Source organism: Cariama cristata, unplaced genomic scaffold, assembly GCF_000690535.1.
Source record: "Cariama cristata isolate BGI_N322 unplaced genomic scaffold, ASM69053v1 scaffold7866, whole genome shotgun sequence".
In the NCBI taxonomy this organism is placed as follows: domain Eukaryota; kingdom Metazoa; phylum Chordata; class Aves; order Cariamiformes; family Cariamidae; genus Cariama; species Cariama cristata.
The window spans coordinates 40,546-59,545 of record NW_009622669.1 but is presented as its reverse complement, the minus strand read 5'-3'; the positions used below and the strand labels follow the sequence as shown (position 1 = coordinate 59,545).

At 37.4% G+C, this 19,000-nt stretch overlaps 1 protein-coding gene across 1 annotated transcript in view; it reads right to left on the bottom strand.

Annotated features, from left to right (window-relative positions):
* The window catches only part of MYPN (myopalladin), a 47,764-nt gene that overhangs the window by 16,749 nt on the left and 12,015 nt on the right, over positions 1-19,000 (bottom strand). The window contains exons 3-11 of the mRNA XM_009702417.1: positions 17,611-17,662; positions 15,296-15,443; positions 13,609-13,680; positions 13,255-13,396; positions 12,281-12,304; positions 10,146-10,262; positions 9,047-9,404; positions 6,340-6,927; positions 3,867-4,011 (exon numbers count right to left, since the gene is read on the bottom strand). Coding sequence (XP_009700719.1) covers positions 3,867-4,011; positions 6,340-6,927; positions 9,047-9,404; positions 10,146-10,262; positions 12,281-12,304; positions 13,255-13,396; positions 13,609-13,680; positions 15,296-15,443; positions 17,611-17,662 — 1,646 coding nt within the window. The remainder of the gene's footprint in view (positions 1-3,866; positions 4,012-6,339; positions 6,928-9,046; positions 9,405-10,145; positions 10,263-12,280; positions 12,305-13,254; positions 13,397-13,608; positions 13,681-15,295; positions 15,444-17,610; positions 17,663-19,000) is intronic.

Here is a 19,000-nt window from a genome sequence, read left to right as displayed (position 1 = left end):
TGTAGTTCTTATAACCAAAAGGTATAATCCAGGCCCAGGTACTTAACTATCCTTGCCTTTATTATTGCTCAGTTAATTCCTTTATTTTTATGACTGTACAGGATTTTGAGGTTTAATTACCTCCTTTTTATATTATTTGTGTAGCAAAGTTTTGAGGAGATAATATCATTGATTTCTAAGTTTTGCCTGTAAAGCTGAATTTCCTCTCTATATAGTCCCATTAGTGAAACCTGTGAATGTTTTCAAATACCAGGGTAAAAGAATCAGTTTGCATTACACATTTATATTTTTTCCATTTGCCAAAATCCCCCCAAATTCTCCTTCTGCCCTTTTCTCCCCACATGTCTTTTTATTTCTACGTGACATATTCTAACTGAACATTATCAAGACATTTTGCTTGTAAGAAAGATAAAAGGCCCAATGGATTAGACTGACAGATTTGGGGAAGTGGAGATAACAGTGGCTGTGCTCTCTTTTCATCAAATGGGGCAGTAGCCCAGACACTCAGTGAGGTTAAGAGACCGGGGTGCTTTGTCTCACAGGATGTCAACCTCAGTCCCCAAGAGGAAGCTCTAAGCTCCATGCTAATAAAACATTATGTGGGTAGAGAAGAGTGGACAGGGAAGTTCTTTGTCCTTCTTGTCCTCTTTCACTTTGTAGAAATACTGAAACATCCACTACAGCAAGAACAAGAATCCAGGTGTTTGTCCTAGTTCCTAGGCCGGAGAGTGATTCTCTTTTTCTCTCTCTGTCTCTCTCAGCCTGTCTTTGCTTCTTTTCTCCAACACAAATTGGAAGAAAGGATTCTAGCAGCTTCCTCAGACAACCCTAACCATTAAGCTGAAATGTTCCCTGAAATGTCCTGCTAATGGAGGGCCTGTTCCACACTGCCTGAAAGTCTTTTTATTCATTGAGCTGGAGAAGGTGAGAGAAAGGCTCGAGGCTCCTGTTATGGTACCTGTTCTGAAAGGTGGAATTTCCAGATTTTTATCCTGCTGATAAAGAATGCTTAATTATTTGTGCAACCTGGGACAGCACCAACAGTACACCTACCCACTGGCAAGGAGTTTGGCTGTCCTTTAGAGTTATGAATTCTAATGTCTTCAGGCCAAGGAAGAAATTGAGTTAAGTCTTCTATATCCTGGGATTTGTCCTAACATCTTCCTGCAATTGTGTAAAGCTAATCCTCATTTAGTGTATCTTCTGTTTGAAAGAACTGAGCAAATCTGGTTGAAGATGTTTGGTATAACTGAACCACATTTTTTCCCAACACTCATAATTGTGATGAAATTTCACCTGGCAATATGGCAGACTACCATCTGCATAAATGACACGTATGGTGTTTTTTTTCTGGTAAGAATGACAGCTTGTTATTACATGTACTTGATCAAAGTTGCAGCTAGAATCTTAGCAAAATCATATTTGTATTTCTGTCAGCACTGCATGATTATCATAGCTGTAGAAAACCAGAGACTAATCTGTTCTATCTCATGCAACATCAGCAAAATTATCAACTATGTTCTGATTCTGGATTTCTTTATTGTTGGTGATGAATGATGTACTGGATGAAACAGAAGGAGTACATCTGGATTATTAGATATCATGCTGAGTGCGTAATGCTGACACTTAGGAAAATCTTGACTTGTAAGCTAAACACTTTTCATATGGAAGTCAGTGATAGATAATAAATAGAGCACTAGGATGTAAATCACTCATGTTCATTACTGCACTTTATCTAGTAATATAAGACAATACCAGTACTTTAAGGCATGGACTTGTCATCTACAGCTTTCATTCTGGATGATCCTTTCATGCTCTGCAGATATTGTAAATGAGACCAAATGCTGCTATTGATATATACAATATTACAATACAATTGTCTAAATAAAAATACGCTATAGGACACATTTTATGAGGAGGAATTTTTAAAATAACATGTAGAAAATACAAGTAAGCCAACACTTTGAGATTCTTATTGGATGCTGTACTCCATTCATCATACAGTGATCTCTCACACAGAGGAGAGTTGCATTCCTATTTATGAGAAAGTGAATAAGAAGCCCTTCCCTGCCGTTATAATAATCAATTTAATGCAGATATGCTATATATAGGATGAAAATGTCTCCTTTTTAATTCTGAGTTAACTACGAGCGGAAAAAAACAGGACAAAACCTAGGAGTGTGAATCCAGCACTCCAACATATTATTCTCGTGATGTTGATTGTTCTATAAATGGCAAAGCAATAGGAATGTTGGAAAATACTATGCATCCTCTCATCTCTTTTGAATCAGCACTGCTTTCACTGAGGAGGAAACTCAGACTTGAATTTGCTGGAGTCAGTCTGAGCAGTGGTTTTCCTGGATGTGGAAGAATAAAATCAGAAGTGATTGAAGGTGGGTACTGAAGGGAAAATGAGGGAACTTTTATTGAGCAGTCCTAAAATTGTTTTCTAGTTCGTTACCGTTGGCATTCTAATTACCATAACAATTAGAGGAGTGCCAGCTTTGAAGTTTTTCAGTGTTTGGAGGATTTGGGAATCAAGATTTTGGTTTGGTCTCATACAGAATAGCGAATAAGTATATAAATAACTTTTGCTGTCAGCAGATAACTTTGACACTAGTAGTGATCATTGTTTCTAAAGGGGTTACCATGCAGTTAACTCGAAAGACTGATTGGTATTTCACAGTAGCTCTCCAAATAATTTGTCTTACTACCATAGCAAGTACAAATTGTAACACTTGTGATTCATCTGCAAAACATACAGCTTGCCAGTTGTTTTACTCAAAGTGCTTTGGCAGCGTGATCTGTCAGAAAGAAAGGTCAACAGCAAAATTAAAAAAACAGGGATTACCCTGCAGTTGTCCACAGAGGGTAATTTGCTTCAGACACTCCATGGCTTTTTGCTTATCTTTGCATGTTCCCTGTCAGAAGGGCTAACAGACATTGTGAAAATTTCCCTTGTTGACGACAGATCAGGGTAAACCATTATTTGCTGCGTTAAGCCTGAGCTGGCAGGACAGCTGTGGAGGGCTCTGTGGCCAAGGTGAGAGCAGGATAATAGCCTACAGACAGAACAGCTATCTAGCAGTCCTTAGTGTGTCCTACTGTTATTTCAGGGTGGTTGAACCTGATTTACAGTGACTTCAACCTCAAAGTATTATTTCATTTTTTATTTCTTCTTTAATTTCATAGACACTGCTCAGATTCAGTGAATTCACGGATTCCAGTTAAAAATTAACTGATATTTAGTTCCTTGAATTTTGTAAAGGGCTTGTTATGTTGCTGAACTCTAATAATGCTAGGCCTGAAGTTCGGTGTATGCCAGTAACAGCTACCGAAAACTTTTTTAAGTTCCTAACATGTCCCTGTCAATTCATATAAGTCAGAAGATTTGGAAAAATAGGTTTAATGCTAAAAATTGAATACTGCTTTTTAGTTCAATCAAAGTAAAACCAGAAACTTTTTCTTAAACAGTTTGATTACTCCTTAATTTGTGTTTAAAATATATGGTATATGAATGTGTGTGTGTGCAATGAGTTGAGCAACTTGTAAAGTGAAAAAAATGAAATCCAACATACAGAAGCTTCCATGAAAAGAAAGACATTTTACATTCTTACTGGTCTCTAATAGAGATGATCAGAAATTAAAAATGCTACTGAGTCACAAAGTAAACCCTCCTCAGCTGCATCCCTTCATACATCCTGTTTAAAGCTCCAGTTTGCTATTCCAAACCAGTACTTACCACAAAAGCTCACTCTGCAAAGTAGCGTAGCAGCTCAACCACACAAAGACCTTTTGTTCCACAAGTCATAATACATGTCTTGTTCATGAGTGAAATTTATTTTAATAACACTCAATTTTCTTACCTGCTGACTACTTTGATTAACGTCCTCTCTGAAATGCAGTTTTCTTTCCAGGTCCTTTACAAGTGCAGCTTTATTTTCCCGAATAGAATCATCTGTTGCTAACGGCAGAGGCTTCAGATTTTTCTTTGTTAATCCCTGGGTCGGGCTATTAAAAGAAAATTCTGATACTAACATGCAGCAACCAGTATATATTTTTTTTTGTCACCTGTCTGATATGATATGTTATGCTTCAGTTGTCTGGAGGAACCTATTATTTCTTTATGTAGAAGCCAAAGCACAATATGGGACTCGATTTTTTTTTTTTGGTGCTATTTTAATTGTGCATCCCATTCTCATGCCAGTAGGAATTAAGGACACACATCTTAAAGAGAATAAGCATTGTAATACTATAATAAGCATCTAAGTTCCATTTATATTTATCCTGGAGTAATGATGTCACAATGAATGCTAAAGAAATGTGTGTAAGTGTTACCATAGGTATACAGTTTGTACATTTTACTGTATCAGGCAATAATTCAAAAGTTAATAGAATTTCTCATTGATCTGTATCTCACATCTTCATTGATCATTTACTCTTTCTATGAAACTTTTACTTCTTTCATTTCTCTCACCCTTTTATGACACCTAACATCAACAGTTCTTTTTATTTTTATTTTATAGATGTGGTCTGTTTTATTTTAGTAAGGTTTGAAAATAGTTAAATTCTTTCTTAAGACTGTCCGGAGACTGTGAGAGTGCACTGCTGAAGCACAGCAACAGCACGCTCCTAGAGAGTGTGCAATGTTCTAGTAGTTTATCAGGAGTTGGGATCTTAATGACAGGGGGTCTAGGTAAAAGGCCTAAGTGATGATTGCTGTGCAAGATATCTTCCTTTTGTTGTTCTGCAGACATGGTGATATCTCATTGCTTTTGTAACCAGAATTATTATAATTGATAATGCCAAAAAAGGAAGCTGAAACTTCAGCAGATGTTCCCAGATTAGCACAGATATTGTTCAGGTTCCTTCCTGATCTCTTGTGCCCTCACTTTCACTCTCTCCCATGTAGAGATCTGGATTTGAATCTGAGCATGGTGAGCTCTAGTTGCGTGGAGATTCAGCTCTTGGCTGGGACCCAGGAAAGGTGAAATGAAGAAAACAATATTCAGCCACTCTACCTGGAAGGCATATTGTAAGGATTTACTTGGTAATGCCTGGACAGCAGTTAGAAAGAGTAAAGCACTTTGCAAGGGTTAAGTGTCATTAATGCAAAGAGAACAGTGCTTGGGCACTTGTGCACCAGCTCTGAAGGGGAGGAAGGGAGTGTATGAGTAGTTGCAGTTGATTTTTGCTTGCTGTAGCAACCTTGTGAAAGCAGGCCGAAGGCTTGAGTTGGGTACGGTTAAAACCTTCACTGTGAACCTTGTATCTTTATTATGTATGCCTGCCCACGATGCCAGGGCCATGAAGGTCTCCAGGCACGTGCCACAGAGTGATGACAATTATGTGGCTGTGCCAGGCAACTAGGAAGTCTGTGAGTAGCAGTAGGACTTCTTGGCACACAGAGCGCTGAACGTTATGTATACAGTGACACTTTTTTCCGTTATAGTTACAGATTGGTTGATGTAGTATCAGCAGGATAGTTAGGAGATTGTGACTTACTGATGGCTATCAGTACCTTGAAGTGTACCATTGGTAAAAGGGGGTAATATTCCTTACTTTGTGCAGAATTTGGAGTTCTATGGAAAAAAGTTTTACTGGTGCTAGACGTGCTAACGCAGGATTCACATGGTCCACAAAAGGGATATTGATTTCAACTCTACTAGTAAAGAAGGAACTCTTAAGGCCGCAACCTTTCCAGTACATCATCATCCTTATTTGCTTGTATGGTGGTAGCCATTTTGTCACAGAAATCATGCTGGCTGTCAATTAAAATATTTATGTGCAAACCATTAACTCTTCTGAGATTTTTCTGGGGGTCTTTGAATATAGAAAGTATTGCAATCAGAAAAATATCTTTACGTAAGTTATTTCTTAGATCTACGTTGACTAAGAAACAACTTACCTTTTGAGGTACCTTTTAAAACTTTACTTGTTGCTTACAATAGGTAAGAATGTTTTTATAGCTCATATAGGCAAATGGTCTTAGAGTGACTTACCTTGTAAGCTCATGAAATCTCTTTTCTCCCACTAGTACAGTCTTATGAATCTCTGAGCCCCCAAATTCTTGTATATATCTGTTTATAAACTCACATCTCTCTATCTTGAATTTACCTTACCCTTGATGTATCTTGTTATAGAAGCTACTATCCCTTCCTTTCTTAACTGAATGTAAAGGTTAGATGAAATAACCAGAATATATGAATAACTGGCTTTTTTATGAATGACTTGCATTTCAGTAAACTCCCCACTGAACCCTTAAACAGAAACACGTCTTAGTTTCCTTTATGATTTAGTCTTGTCCCTGCTTCTGCGCACATGGTTTGTGCTACTTACTTGGCTGGTGTGCTTCTAGGCAGTCCCATAGCATTGGTTGATGGCATAGTAGGAAGTGAAGGAAGAACAGCGCTAAGGAAAGCTACTGGATTCTGAATCCGGCCGGTTGGGGAGATCGGAGCAGGAGTCACACTCTGCGGCTGAAACTGTTTTACACCAGATGTAGAAAGTGCTAATGGAAGCACCATGGATTCTTTAGGGCTTGGTAGAGATTGTTCACTTTTGCTCGTAAACCCTCCTGAAGACCTTGATTGGGCAGGTGAAGGATTTCCTGTGAAATTTTCCTTGTTATTTGTTCTTGGAGTTCCTTGGGTGATGTTGCTGAATGTTGTAACTGAGGAGCTAGAAGAGTAGCTGGCTGGTGGCGTGGTTTGTGATGGTAGGAACTGCTTAGGTCGGCTGTAGCTGAATGCTTGTGAAGCAGAGGCTTTACTTTGTTTGTACAGAGTTGAGGTGGAGTGTTGATGGAGTGAAGTAGCAGAATTCAATAAAGCTGTGTTGAATGACAACTCTCTTGTAGATGTCTGATGCACCTGCTGTTGTTCAAGCAAGACCTGGTTGTGGAGCTGTTTTAACTGGGTGTGATCACTGCATATAAAACAAAGATGAGCAAAATCGGTCATGAGCCCTGAATGTACTGGCTGACTACATTTCCATATTTGAATTGCGAGAGGAAAATTCTATGTGCTGTGATACGGTAAGAGGTAGGGGAAACTGCTACATGACATATTCTCTAACATTATGAGAAGAGCATAATATTAGTTTGCTACTAAAATAAACTTTTCCTTCCTCTTCCCTTCTTTGCTAGAGGTACAAAAGTTTTTTGTCTGAAAATTATTTAACTGAAGATGGTTCTTGCATTTGAACACATGAAATATAAATACAAATCTTACTTGAAGATATTTAAGGGATAGCGTTGCCAAATTCTGCTCTATGTCACCTTAGTACCTCTCTGCTTGTGTAACTAAGAGTAGGATTTGGTTTATCAAATTTTAAATGAGCGTTTGTAAGCCAGATTGCAGTTATCTAACTCCTATTGAAGTGGGTTCTGAAACCAGTGTTTTTGCTGATAAAGCTTTGTAATAATCCACCAAAAGAGACATTACCAATATAGTTTAGGTGGTGTTGACATTTGATGATGGACAGGAGTGCATAATTCGGAGAGGACTTGCATTTCATCATTTGTTCCCTAGATGCTATCTACTGTATGTGTTTTCAGGGCTTTTTTACTTTGCAATTAAGGAAAATTATTTTTGCCTTGTCAAGTGGTTTATTTAATTGTTATACATATGGAAAAACAGCATATGGAAAACAGGCTAGCTTTTCCCCTTCCAAAACCAAAAAGTACATAGAGGATATGGGAAATGATTACATAATAAATTGTCGAGTATTAAATAACTATTGTTAAAAAGTGAAAAATGTAGAAGTAGAGACCAACCACAACTGGTACTGTCAAACCAAATACATGAAGTCAACAGAACTTCTTTTTATTTAAAAGAATTATTTTCTATAATGTACTAAACAAAAATCACATTAAAGGTAGATAAAGATAGCAATTTCAAGCTTTCATAAAGTAGAATGTTAGAGAGTTAGAAGTTGTGCAATCCTGATTTTGTGTCCTTCATATATACATCTGCATAATAATGCACTCCTTTGTTACAGTTTGGGACAGGGCGTGGTTTGAGAGAAATTCTGCTTAATGCAAGCATTGGGCAACTTAAATACTGTTACTGCTGCCCCCCTTAAACACACTATAGCTCTGAAAGTATATAGGGCAGTGAATATGGGCTTAACAAATTAAAAAAACACTGCTCCAAGTTCTTCCTCTGCTGCATGGTATGTAAATGCTGTCTTCTCACTTGTAATGTTTATGCTATGAAATTACATCCCTGCTTAAGACTACCAATGAATTACTTTATAAAGTCCTTCCTGAGCCTTCAGTTAAAGCTTCTACCTATTTAAGAAATGAAATTAAGGTCTCTGCATCCTTTTTGTTAAACTACATTTGAGAGGTTTCAAAAATTCTGAAAAGATATTTCCTAATAAACTGCAGTGTGAATTCCATAAATTGTCCTATTAAGAAAACTACGCTACTTCTTAAAATTTTCCCTTCAGTTCACAGTGCCCTAATCATGCAGGTGCTTTTTAGTTCGAGTGGTTTCACATTACCAAACGTTTCCAAGTATTTTATCTGTTTTAGGAGGAGGTGACGTTTGTGAGACATAAAAGTCATGAGGGCATGGCCTTTGGGACTACAGTTGCTAGCTAATATATATAGCATACTACAGTATGCTAGCCCATACTATGTATAAGACCTAATGTGTCTGGTTTTGGCAAAATTGCATGCTCAGAATTGAGTGAGATATATTTGAAGAACCTGCTTTTATTTTGCCTGCATAAAAGCAGTGTTGTTCACCTTTTGTTTGCAGCAGAAAACATTGTGGAATTAAATAAAATTTCAAAGGGAAAACATTTTCCTTTTAAAGTTGGAGAACACTTTTCCCAAGAGGGATATACAGAAAGAATTGTCTAGCTCTGTAGAATATGTTTTCTAAGAGTATGGTTAATTAGGCCAGCACCATGTGATACTGACTGTCTTTTTGTTCTGCGTTTGAGTTTTTTGCTCTAGTGCAATAGTGTCACGGTCTATGAATACTAAATAATAATATCAGTGATGCTCCTGAGACTTGGAATCCCTTTTACTTACAGCTTTGGTTTAGCCAGTACTGGGGGGGGTTCCTTGGATGGCGATGTTGGCTCTGGTATTTTCATTGACTGTCCGTTTATCCTTTCTTGGAAATAGTTGGGTCTGGTTTGGTTTGTGGCACCAGGTCCATCCTCCGATGATGATTCACTTCCTTTATCATCTTCAGGCAGCTTGAAGTGCACACGGAGACCTATCTTGGAACTCGATCTGGGTTCATTGTGGTTCACAAGAACACCTTCAAGTTTAGGTTTGGGGGTTTGATTTACTACACGATGGGAAGGAGTACTTGGGGGAGGTTGATGTTCAGCAGCAATTAAGTTGATTGAGCTCATAGCAGCATTACTACTGTCTTCAGATGCTGAAATAGCAAATATCAAACTTTTGGTGATATGTAAATACCATAAATTATAGTGAAATGAAATCACAGAAGTTACGGTTGGAAAAACTCACTCTGCTGTGCTTCCAGTTGTTGGACTGAGTTGTTTGACCCCATTTGTTTAACAACAAATTCCCTTAACAAAGAAATATTGTAAAGGCAGGGGAAAAAGAGACACAGTTCTAGTTTCCAAGATCCAGCAGTGGTCATCAGCCATGTCCCCGTGAATTCCACTAGCATCTTTGAAATACAAACTTTCTTTTCAGAGAATTCTCTGACTTTTTAGTTACGAAGAACACTGCCAGAGCTTGAGCTGAATTGGAGGCAACAGTGCACTATGCTTTTATGTACTGTACTTTGCTCACCTACCTGCTTAGTGCCTTGGCAGCATAAATCATGTAGGCAGCATGAAAGAATCTGTTTCGAGGTTTCCTCCTTTGGGCTCTGCACCAAAGGGTTATTGAAACAGCAGACTAGACAGTCCATAGAGATTCCAAAAATGGCTGTTGCCCAGATCTTGAGGTCAGCAAGAGCTGTGTTTTTGGAAGGGCTGTGTGGGATTCATTCTCTAATGTTCCTTGTTCCTTCACATTTCTAATTGGGGAAGGACACTTTGAAAAGATATAGCAATCTGTATATTTAATAAGCGGCCCGGGCTGCACAGTGCAGCAGCCTGCTCTGCTTCTATTTACTCGCAAGTAAAGGACTAAAACAAACTCTTACCTTTGACAGTTAGATGAGCTATACTAGATACTGTGCCATATTTATTGCTTGCAGTACAGGTGAAACTGCCAGAATCCTCTGAAAATACTTCAGCAATAACGAGAGTACAAATTTCCTCTGCAAAGCATCAGAGCAGTAATATTACTTGATGTGAACATGCATTGAACAAACCCATAAAGCCTTGGCTGCCCTTGGGGACATTTCCTTAAAGTTTTTTGCCTTGCTCAGTTTGATTTTAGTTTCATCAGAATTATCAATTTTGGCAGCCTTTGTGTGCAGCAGCTGTTATCAGCATTGTCTGCAGCAACTGGTACCCTCTGTGCTCCAGCATGCCCAATGAAAGTGAAGAACAGGTGTCAGCAGTGTTTGCAAAACACTAGAAAATGTTTTCCTAATCACATGAAGTACAGACTTTCTCTCTGAAGAACTTAAAATTTAAGTTGGAGAAATATCTATACTCGCAACTCACTAAAATACATATATTTTTATCTCTTTGCAGATTGAAAGATTAATTATAATTAACTAGGAATAATTCAAGTGCAGTCACTCTAAGGTGAAGAAATACAAAACATATACATATAGGCTGGCGTTTTCTGAAAGGAGCAGTGCAGATTTGCAGATAGAGGGGATTGTGCTAATTGTGCTTATAGAAAGTTGTCTTTTCACTTCTCTGTGAAAAAGATTAGTGGGCACCAAAAATGTGTTAGGAAAATTGTATTAGCAAAAATTAAGTTCCTTCTTGAAAAGTCAGTCTGGGGGTTATCACATTCCTGTCTAATCACTATCTGGCATGACCAGCTAATAAATACCTATGGTGATGCAATTTTAAATCTTTCGTTGGGCTGGGTAGCTGGGATGGGGAGGGACAGTAACATCTAAAATGTATTGAAAAGTGGGCTGATAGCATTTCCTCAACTAACCAGTGACTATTTTGCTACCATTTGGCAAGAAACTTTCCTAAACCCCTACAGGATTAATATTTTATGAGTGTTTCTGTAGAAGACCATACCACACTTAAACTTGATTGTTTCATGTCATCACTGAGGAAAAATCTAGTAGCAACAAAGAGATTATTTGCTAACAACTATAGGAGAATAATAGTTTATTATAGTACTAGGATTATAGAAGTAGTTTAAGGCATTATAGTATCTAGTTTATAGTACTTGGATTTGCCAACCACTGCATGCATGGAAATCCAGATTCCTTCTGAATGAGCAGCAGGTGATGAGGCAGTGACAACTGCACCCAACTGATTAGCCTCTAAAAACTGCTTCACATTACTCAGCAGTGATGCCACTGGACAGTAAAGGAACAGCATCGGTGGGTTCTGGTAGAAGCTCCATTTATTCATTCCTAACTCTCAGAGAGAGACATTGCAGAGAGTGGGAGTCTCTTTCAAGACACTTTTTGGGGTAAAATCTCTTAATAGGGCAAGGAGAAGACTTACAGAAGTTTATATTCCATAAAAATTAATACTCCTTTGGTAGTTTTCAATCTTATGGGAGGCAGCTTTAGTAGTGAAAAGCATGACTAGGAGAGTGATTGTCTCATGGAAAAGTGTTTAAAATCTATAAGGCTCCTTTGCTGTAATCATGCAGAGTAGCCTACATTCTGCTCTGACCCTTGGAATTAGCAAATCCAGCCACTTTTATAGGATTTGCTGATATCAGGGGTGGAACACCTGATGCGATACTCTCATGTTACGCTGGTAAGGAGCAAAGGGAATGGCTGACATGGCTAAACATCTGATGCAATGTTCCCTAACTGGTAAACTAGATAAAAATAGCTCAGTCCTACATCATCTGGTGTACTTCTGAACCTCAGATATACAGGAGACCCTCATACATTAATTTTGTTAATCTTTAGTTCATAAGGTCAAAACATTTAGGTCCTAAGTTAGAACTGGGTCAAAGCAGAATGGAAACATTATTTTCTTAAAAAGTGATAGAATTAATTCAAATTATATGTTTATGGAACAGTCTATGGTGAAATGCATCTCACAAGTAGCTATAGATCATGGATAAAAGAAGAAATTATGTGAATTACATTATGGAGTTTAAATAATTAATATTTTATGAGGTTAAGTCACCACATTTGTGTAATCAGAAAAGTATGAGCCTTTTGATGATCCTCACCTGGTTCAGCCATAGACCGTGGTTCTAAAGGGAAGAAGAGCAGAATTAATAGGTTGAATATACTCACTTTTGCCAATAATTTTTTTTTCTTAAGCACTAAATACGAAGCTTGATCTTCTCAATATCATGGAATACTCCTTTTGATCCAATTTCTGTTTAAGGGGTGGTGGAGAAAGCCAGGCCTTGTACTCAATGGTATGTCAAATCCACTGAACAATATGAACAGTTATGAATACTTTCGAGAACTTATGAACAGGAAATAAATTCTGCAAGAAGTATTTTTTTGCAATCTCAGTACCACTTTATTGTGTCTTGAAGACAATTTCTGAAACTATTACACACATGAAATCCTGTTATGATAAAACATTGTTTCATTTAGGTTTGATTTACTGTGGTATTTAAGGAATTTCTGTTGAGTTTTAGCAATTTTAGCATTCCAGTGACTTATGAGAAAACTGCAGCTGTTTCAACTGCATTTGAAAATTAAAGTAGAAGTATATGTTTACAACTCATCATGTAGCATGTGCAGACACATATATGTGTAAGCATGCTAACGTGTACATCAGATTACTTTTGTGGATGAATAAGCAATTAAATGCCCATAAACACTATTACGATAGCACTTAACTAAAAGATGAGGGATTTATGGGCAATGGAACTCTGCATAAATGGTGCAAAACCAAAAACAAACAGTAGAAGTAAGGCTGAATTAGAAAAGGACATTGAAGTGGCAAAGGGATCAAAACAGAAGGCAAAACAATGCAACAGTTTGGGGAATCTCAGACAGATACTACCTGTGAGCATGCTGTTCAATGCATCCACAGTTTTGGCTTCTGGAACCCGGATTTATTGCCATAAATATGCCTTACATAGTTCTTACCGTTGTAATAAGAAATTCAAAGTGTTGCTATGTTAGCAATTTTGTTGCTTGCCTATATTTTATTAGACACAATATTTCCACACAAGAAACATACTTTTCTGTAATATCCTAAAATCTGGAGAATCTTCTATCAGTGTTCCTTCTCTATACCATTCAACCTTTGGGGAAGGAGCTCCTTTTACCCGACATTCAAAGACAACAAGCTGCCCCTCAGAAGCTGAAATATCCTGTAACATCTAATAGAGAAAATGAATAGATAGTCAGTAAATGTCTTATTGGTCTGGAAGCAATACTGATTTCAGTAAGATTTCATAAAGCCACTTAAATCCTTGAATGGCCTAAGAAATGCATAATTCCTTTTTTAATCTTTGATAGCTAGAAAATGTTAATTATCTCTCCATACAATTAATTGACCTCTTTAGTTTTCGAACGTCATAGAACAAATTACCTTTGTAAATACGGGAGCAGCAATTATAGGTCTTCCATCCAGTCCTTGCAAATAGTTAGTAGGGCTTTGAGCCTGTAGATTGCAAAACATCACATGATGATGTTTAGGTGTACAGAGGTTATTTTTCCATATACAAGAGAAACATGCTTTTGGAATGACACAAAAGAGATTTTGGTGCGTGAAGTCCAAAGCAAAATATTTAATGCAGTTAATAAGAGTTGCTCTATTGTAGACAACTGCTAGTGATCTTCCCAGATGGGTTACTGTAAGCCTGAGTAACAGAAATGCTGTTGCTGCCTTATTGCCTTATTGAGTTAATCATGGCAAGGAAAACTTCTCTGCAGTGTGTTAGCATCTTTCATTAATACTTCACTAAGGCAAATCTCTGTAGGCTGCTTGGTGGTAGTCTCCTTTTAATAATTCCTACTTACAAAATATTTATGGATGTTAATAAGAGAAGTTCAGTCAAGTAATGTGTGTGACTGCTACTGTAATTCTTCTCCTTTGCCAAACCCAAACGATTTACAGAGGTGGAGTATCACTCTGTTGGTCCTACTCGGTGAAATCAAAATGAAATTCTTCTCCTCCTGGAAAACTTCCTCATATAACTTGATTAACAGACTTTTTCATTTTAGTGAAATAGAAGCTGCCCCAGAACAGCAGAATTAGTGATTCAATATCTCAGGAAACAGCCAAATTTTGTAGATGGTGTCCTATAAGCCACCAAGATTAAAAGTGGTAATTTTTGAGATAACTCTTGACTTAGGCAACCTCTGTCAAAATGGCAAAATGTCACAAAATCTTAGTTCTGTTCTCTTTGTAGTCAAAAGTAAACATGCATTACTTCACCTATTCAGTATCTGTTTATTGGTTGCTACCTAATTCTAGGCTGTAAACATTGAAAAGGCAGCGTAAAGCAAGTTTCTCCTTAACTTTTCAGTTTTATTTTTAAGTAAATGTGGCTCTTCTTTCCTATTAGGAAAGAATTCAGTTATGAATATTCTGGTAGTTTGCAACAAAAAGGACTCAAAATGCATGTGAACATTAATTAGAAATTCTTTGATATGGATATTAAAATGTTATGTGGTAAATAAGCGTATCTACATATAAAGTAAACACAGTAGTGAAATGATTTAGCTTAAAATAAGTTTCATTGAAAAAAAAAAAGATTTCAAGTGAGTTCTGTAGAGAGGGAGAGGAAAAAGTTACAGGCTGCCGCTATTGAAAGTGAATGAGTCAGCCTGCAATGTGAAGAGGCTAGTGAGTTGACTTACACATCCAAGTGCCCTTTGCGGCACGCAGTCTCTGACCTGCTGGAGTGCACACAGATTCCCGCCACTGGCTGAGCTAGCGGCAGGGGGTCCCCCCTACCCGAGTGGATCACCCACATTTCCCCGCCACTGGCTGAGCTAGCGGCAGCTGCTCCTTCTGCTCACTGCCGCAGAGATGCCTGTAACCTGGGGATGAAAGGTTCCCTTCCCTTTGCCAGGTGCTAAAGGTTAGCTAGTAGGCAGGACATCTCTTCTCTGTATGCAACTACTGTGTATGGCTGTCAGGTTCAAGGCTGAAGTTCAACAGCAAAGCAAAAACTAGAAAATTTGGGGGTTCTGAGTCACAAACTGTAGAAGAAACATCTTTTTAAGAGCTTGCTTTTGGTCCTTGAAGTTCCCCTTATTGTCTCCCCTACCTGATTAACCGGTGTTGATACAGGCTGGACAGGTACAGACACAGGCTGAACCATGGCAGATGGTACCTTGGACGTTTCTTGATGCTTGGTTGCGGTTCTAACAGCAGGAGATGCTGCATTCAAGGACGTGTCAGCTGGCTTTGGTTTGCTGTGAAATATTAACCAAAAACAAGTTCTCTAGTTGGAAGCTAGAGCAACGCATGTGTCCCTTAGTTATGTCTGTCCCAGCTACATGTCAACCCTAGCCTCACTTCTGGGATTGAATTCCAGTTGATCTAAACTGATACGTACTCCTAGGTAAACGGCATTTTATAAGAATCAGGCTGTGTATCTTGCCGCTCTGATCTCTCATACTTAGTTCAGTTACACCAAATGTAATAAATGGCCTGGATTAACCCACTGTGGCTTGAAAGCTGCTGTTACAGCTCTAGCAGCATGATCGCGCGATGCTAGTTTCTCAGAGGATAGTGCTAGTTTCTCTTGCACTGCTTCCTGAGCTTATATGAAGATTTGGGCCTATAAGGTAATGAAAACACCATGGATACAGATTGGATACAGATTCAGTAATTTACTGCTGAAAAATAAAAAAAGAGAGGTTCACTTTCAGACCAAGATATCATGCAATTTTGGTAGTGTACAGGTTGGCACCTCTTCACCTCTTCTAGCTTGTTTGTATAGCAAGTAAAAAGAGTTGACCCTATGTATTTTTATGGCTAAGTGAAATAGTGCAGACAATGAAGAGATGGGTTTTTTATTCAGTTTGAGGTATGCACTGGCTGCTCTGGAATGTACCACAGGTCCCCCTGGGAAAGACAGCCTTCAAATCAGAGGAAGCCTTACTCAGAGTGAACATACAGTTGGTTTATCACTGCTGTCTCTTTTGAAATTGTCAACTTTTTTTGCACTTGTTCTCATATTAATTCCCTTTAATTACAGGTGTTCAGATTCATATGACAACAGCTGGAAGCTACGGTGAAATAAAGACACTCTGATAATACCGAAACCTGATCTTTCATAATTTTATCATTTGAGGACATCTTGTTCAATGTCAGAGCAGCATTTTTTTTTCTAAGAAATACAGAATGCAACACATTACTTCACAGTTTAATGAGGTAAGCAACTTAGAGATGCCATCATGTGATTAGGATCAAGGTCAACACTACATTAACACCTAATGAGATGAATAAGAACAAACATTATGCCTGAGACATTTGGAAAAGTCTGAGCTAGAACTATGAAAAACTTAGCAATTCATCCCAAAACCTTTGAGATCTTCTTGGTCTTAAGTTTTATATTAAACCCTTACATTTATCAAAGTCCATAAACCGATCCAGTCTGGAGTATTTTATGACTTTGAAGTAAAAATCACCTAAGACAGGATTTGCTTTCAGCCTGAGGTCTTCAGTCAAACACACTGCAGTGTTTTGTATTTGCATTTTGAAAGAAAATGACATTTGTAATGACTATAACCCTCCTCAATAGATAATGGGAAAAAAACAGGGTGCATAAGTCTGTCTGATTAAAATTTCCTCTTTATAAAGCACTGGTTGCTTTTGGGGTTGAATTAATGCATACAAAGGAGTTCAAAATTAGAGACTGATTATTTTAGTTTTCAACTGGTCTGACTCCATTTCCAGTTAATAGGAAGACTTTGATTCTGAAAGCCTATAGATTTTAACAGCATTGGATCAGGTTCTAAATGCACAGGGAATGGAATTAATTTAGGAAAAATAAAATTGTTTCCCAGGTTTTAGGTTACATCTGACACCCTGTCTTTCTCTTTATAATTAAGTAGTCTTTTATACCCATCATTTCAGTTTAGTCTAGTTCATATTTATTAACTTCCTTATCTTAAATCTAAATAGTCCATGTATAGCCATCTTCTGCCAAAAACTTGAAGACACACCATATTTTCATGTGAGAAATTTTACTACACTGTTTTTCCAAGTCAGACGCTTAAATGAGCATTTAAATTGGGTCTAGTCAAATGGTATCTGTTTCAGTAAATTAATTTTAGTAGTTCAATCTTTAAGGTAACATATTTCTTCTTATGTTTATATTTAATATTAAAGTTTCAATTCTTAAGCTAAAGTTGAAGACACACAAGCAAATGTGTATTTCTTCCATACTATTTGTAAAGCAAATGAACAAACACACAAACAAAACCCAACCCAAACAATCCAAACAAATCCCAAACAAAAGCCTAATCTGTTGGAAGTTGGAAGCAAAATATTAATGGAAATTGAAATGTCTACACTTGTGGGATTTTTTTTAACTGTAAGAAATATGGAAGATGTAATTAATTTTAAACTTACTGATCCATTTCGTCTTTGATGATTTCACCTTCAGAGTCAGAAGAAGAGACTCCTATGAAAGAGAAAAAAAAAAAAATCACTTAGCAGAGGGGGTTTTGGAGAAGTTTATCTATGAAAGATACAAACCTTTATTCAAATTTCCTCTAGAGCATTCTAAGGATATATATTATAAAGCTATGCCAAAACAAAAAATCACATTGCAGTGGAAATGAATCAATGTTGCATACCGTGTAAGATGCAGAACTGCTATTGAAATAAGGCAGATTGGGATGAGGTGCTACTGAAATGAGGAAAACCGCATCCAAGAGTGAATGTATACCTGGGTCTTCCTCAGGTTGTCTTTAAAATGCCACTAGTATGATTTAGTCTGTAATTGCTTTTGTGAATCAAGTAAGAGCTTTTTTCCTCAGACACCTGATACTACCAGTTTTAAAAAAATAAAAAAAAAAAAGGGGGAAAAAAAAAGAGAGACCTGGAGTCATAGCTATTCTTAAACTAGTGCCTTGTAGCACAGTTTGTAGAAGATACTAGCTCAGTTTATTAACAGCTGTCTAAATGATACATTTTACACTTCTGATTCAGCCTTCGCTGTGTTTGGAATTTGCATTTTCTGTGCAGTTCTTGCCAGTCAGCATCTCCGTCAGCCATGGCTTCCATCCAGCGTCCACGGAGTTAGGTAAAAGCAGGCCTTGGCCCTAGTCTCAAGAACTAGTAAATCCCTGCCAAGCACAGACATCTCCCATTAATGTCAGGGACAGTGCAGATACTAAAAAAGGATTCGTCCTTTCGCTGTCAGATTAGAGACTTGAAAGAAGAATAACAGTAGAGCAGAATTAACCTTGTATTAAGTAGGGTAGGTGCTTTAATTTAGGAATGTTCCCACTGTTGTCAGTGATGGTACTCATAGTGTATTTCTCTGCCTGAGAAATGGAAAAAAGACAAAAGGAAAAAAAAAAGGTTCTATGTGCTTATTTTAAATTTGTAATCCTGCTAGCACAATGATGGATGCAATCTAAAACCTTACACAAAAAAGTGTTAAAAAGAAATATAATAAATAAACCTCTCTTAAGCCAAGTAAAATATATTAAAAAGCATGAGGAGAAAGGAGAGAGACCTAAATCTGCAGATACATATTCTGGTTTATTTACAGCATCTACTATAAAAGTAAAATATCACATTGCTGGCATATTTATTTCGGTTACAAGGTCCCAGTAATGGTTTAGGATGAAGTTATCCTATATTCAATTTGTAATAATGATTGTAGGTAAAGGGATTAATAAGAATTAGACACAAAGTTTAGGTTCTTACATTTCTGTAGAGTGCCACAGGCAAAAAAAATAAGGTGGCATCAGAATCTGAATAATTCTAGACTTCGATCTTGCAGTGAGAC